This window comes from Henckelia pumila, chromosome 3 (genome assembly GCF_033568475.1).
Source record: "Henckelia pumila isolate YLH828 chromosome 3, ASM3356847v2, whole genome shotgun sequence".
Lineage (NCBI taxonomy): Eukaryota > Viridiplantae > Streptophyta > Magnoliopsida > Lamiales > Gesneriaceae > Henckelia > Henckelia pumila.
The window spans coordinates 138,202,406-138,205,786 of NC_133122.1; the positions used below are offsets into that span (position 1 = coordinate 138,202,406).

At 33.9% G+C, this 3,381-nt stretch overlaps 1 protein-coding gene across 1 annotated transcript; it reads left to right on the forward strand.

Annotated features, from left to right (window-relative positions):
* Nucleotides 1–646: 646 nt before the first annotated feature.
* Nucleotides 647–2,332, forward strand: LOC140892246 (wall-associated receptor kinase 3-like). The gene is made up of 2 exons (XM_073301077.1): nt 647–819; nt 970–2,332. The coding sequence occupies exons 1-2, from the start codon at nt 684–686 to the stop codon at nt 2,199–2,201; spliced, it is 1,368 nt and encodes a 455-aa protein (XP_073157178.1). The 5' UTR covers nt 647–683; the 3' UTR covers nt 2,202–2,332.
* The last annotated feature ends 1,049 nt before the right edge of the window (nt 2,333–3,381 follow it).

The window sequence follows — 3,381 nt, forward strand, 5'->3', positions numbered from 1 at the left end:
TCGATAATTTTTATATCACATTAATAAAAAAACAAACTAGTATAAATAATAACTATGGATAGGATATATTAACACAACGACGATTTTTAAAAAACAATCTTTTTTTACAAGAAAAATAATCTTAATTAATAGGCCAAAAAATATGAGAATCTTATTTTACTACTACAAAAATTACAGTCTTTATCATCCCTAAGACCCTAACATGTTCGCAACAATCAAATTTGGAAAAAAAAAAAAGAGGGAAAAAAAAGGCAAATAATAATAATTTAATGATAATATTCTTAAGGGCACCCACATTGGCCATTACTTGAGTCCGTTATGAATTGTCTACGCGAAGTCGCCAACGCAAGCACGGTTACGCAAACTATTATACGACTACTTCATTTTGATAATTGAAGTTGTTATATAATCCCAAAATTTAAACTAACAAAATACGTTGATACCACAATAAATAAATTTTTATTTATTTTTATACATGATATTTCAAGACTTCAAGCAATTGTATGGTCCCCTCAATCCAGAAACCCACAGTTTGGTGGAAATTAATTCGGAAGTCAAAGTCAACTTTACGGGCTCCCAAACACGATGATGCATTGATAAAAGTAGATGGGATATTCAAGAAACATACAGTTTACTGATACAAAAACATCATTTTCGTTTTTTGGAATCAAGCTAAGATTGTAATGTCAAGCGTGTATGACAGCTGGGAGAGGCTTGTTGGAGCCACTTTAAAAAGAGAGCATCTGAGAGAGATTGCACTCTGCCCCAGCATAAGCTCCTCCAGTACTTCTTCTCATTTCACTCAAGATCATGTTTATGGTATTAATATTGTTTTCGTTTTAATTAGCTAGGTTTAATTCTTTTGAATTAAATATTATTGGGTGTTGTAATTTTCTTTCTGCGCTTTAAAGAATATTAGCCATTAATTCTGATCAGATAAGTGGTGATTGTTTTTCTGTTCATGTGTAGAGGAGGAGGCTACGATGGAATCATCGTTCGGTATCTCTCCTTATACCAAGGGAACCAAGTCTTTACAAGGGCTCAAAAGCAAGATACTCTTTTATTTTGCAACCAAGAAAAGAAAGCTTGTTAAAATGAGAGAAAAATTCTTCCGACAAAATGGTGGGCTCTTTTTGACGAAGCCTATTGTAATCTTCAAAGCCGAAGAGCTAGAAAAGGCCACTAATAACTATTCCGGAGACCGTATCATTGGCAAGGGTGGTTATGGCACTCTATACAAAGGAATTCTACCGGATCAACAACTAGTCGCCATTAAAAATGAATCAATATCCAAGGACCCGTACCAAATCCCGCAACTTTTAAATGAGGTGATTATTTTGACTCAAGTGAACCATCCAAATGTCGTTAAATTTCTGGGGTGTTGCTTAGAGAGTGAAGTTCCTATAATGGTTTACGAGTTTGTATCGAACGGTACACTCTTTGGTCACATACATAACATTGGTGAAACGCATTGGTTTTCTTGGAGCAACCGTTTAAGAATTGCTATTGAATCTGCTGGTGCATTGTCCTATCTTCATTCTCTAGCAATGCCGGTAATCCACGGAGACGTAAAGTCGCCAAACATACTCTTAGACGAATACTACAACGCAAAAATATCAGATTTTGGGGCTTCAAGGTTAGTTCCCATCGATCAAACACAAGTGAGCACTCTAGTCCAAGGGACGTTGGGATACTTAGACCCCGAGTACTTCCACACAGGCCAGTTAACTGACAAAAGCGACGTCTACAGCTTCGGAGTCGTTCTTGCAGAGCTAATGACAGGGAGAAAGCCATTCTCCAACACGAAAACAAATGACGAAAAGAGCCTGTCAACGTGTTTCTTGATGTCCCTAAAAACCAACCGCTTGTTCCAAATCTTGGATCCCCGAGTACGTAGAGAAGGGAGTTTGGAGCAACTCCAGGCCGTTGCAGAGCTCATAAAGAGATGCCTTAAGCTACACAGCGAGGATAGGCCGACCATGAGAGAAGTGGCAATGGAACTCGAAGGTTTACGAAAGTTTTCCAATCATCCATGGATTCTGCAGCCAGAGGTTGAGGAAGAAGTTGTGGGATTGATGAACGAGGAAGAAGCAACAGACTTGTTCACTGTGACTATAAGTCCACCAGCTAGCACTGGGCCTTACACAATGCAGCATACGGGGACTTCCCCTTTGATCCACGCAATAAACAGCCCCCGCTGATTTGATTTGTTTTCATTTACTTAGAAGTGAGAACTTTTGTAATTTAATTATTTCTCCCATTCTTAAGCCTTTTGAGTCACTGGTTTTGTGTGATGCGTGTTTTAATGGACGGCCCCTTATGCTTTCCTTTTTTCTAAATTATATAAATTAGATTATCCTTCATGTTGAGTAACAATATTTTGTTATAGGAGAGTTGCGCGAGGAACACAAATTAATTAAGAAGGGTAACATTCCCTTTTATGAAATGATGATTTCAAAATAGCTAGAGCACGAAAGTCTTTGGTTGATACAGTCGACTTAATCCATATTTATGATAAAAAAAATTAATATTTTTAAACATGAATTGAGTCGGTAATCCATTTCACAAAATTTACATGTGTTACGATCATACTATTTGAGTCCATAACAAAATTGACGTGTGTAACGATCTCACAAATATTTTCTAAAAAACAAAAATTGATCCATATTTGGATGAGCACAATATACAAGGATCAAATTACTATTTGATTGATATATTTAAATCAAATATATAAGAACATCAATGAATATGAACCAGAGTAAGCTAATTTGTTAAGTGGATATTTTGTGAAATTATATTAGTATATTTGGCACGCATTGCAGGCCTACAAAAAAAAAAATTGAAAAAAAAAATCAAATTTAGTTAGAATAAAAAATATATATAGATTTTTTAGGTTTTTATAAAAATATTATGCTGATAAATTTATCATAATATACTTTTCTTAGTTAATAAATATTAAATCAATTAGGTTAAATTTGATATTCAATAAAATAGCCGATGTTGACTCTAAAAGGTAATAATATTTAATTTATACTCGCAATAATGCGCATTTTATTTTTAAAGTGGTTGATTTTAATATGATATGCATTTTTTTGTAATTTGATACTTTTTTTTTAGTTTGTGTTAAATATATATACCAAGAGACCAAGATGCTCATAGTATATAGTATAGATATATAAAAAAGAGAATGTTTTGCAACCATTTTCTATTCACTAGGCAAAGGCGCGGCAACCCTTTTTTTAAATGAATAATTCATATATATTACTATCAGTGTCAAAATAAATCATTTTTTTTTTTTGGGAAAGAATTACTCAAATAATACTACTCATGACTGATAAACATGAATTCTATAGCATATATGCAACCATATTTTGTTGTGTT

Excerpts from the sequence above, each read along its gene's own strand:
- LOC140892246 (XM_073301077.1), top strand. The coding sequence starts at position 684 with ATGTCAAGCGTGTATGACAGCTGGGAGAGGCTTGTTGGAGCCACTTTA. Across the intron at positions 820-969 it reads CACTCAAGATCATGTTTATG|AGGAGGAGGCTACGATGGAA; the intron begins GTATTAATATTG and ends GTTCATGTGTAG.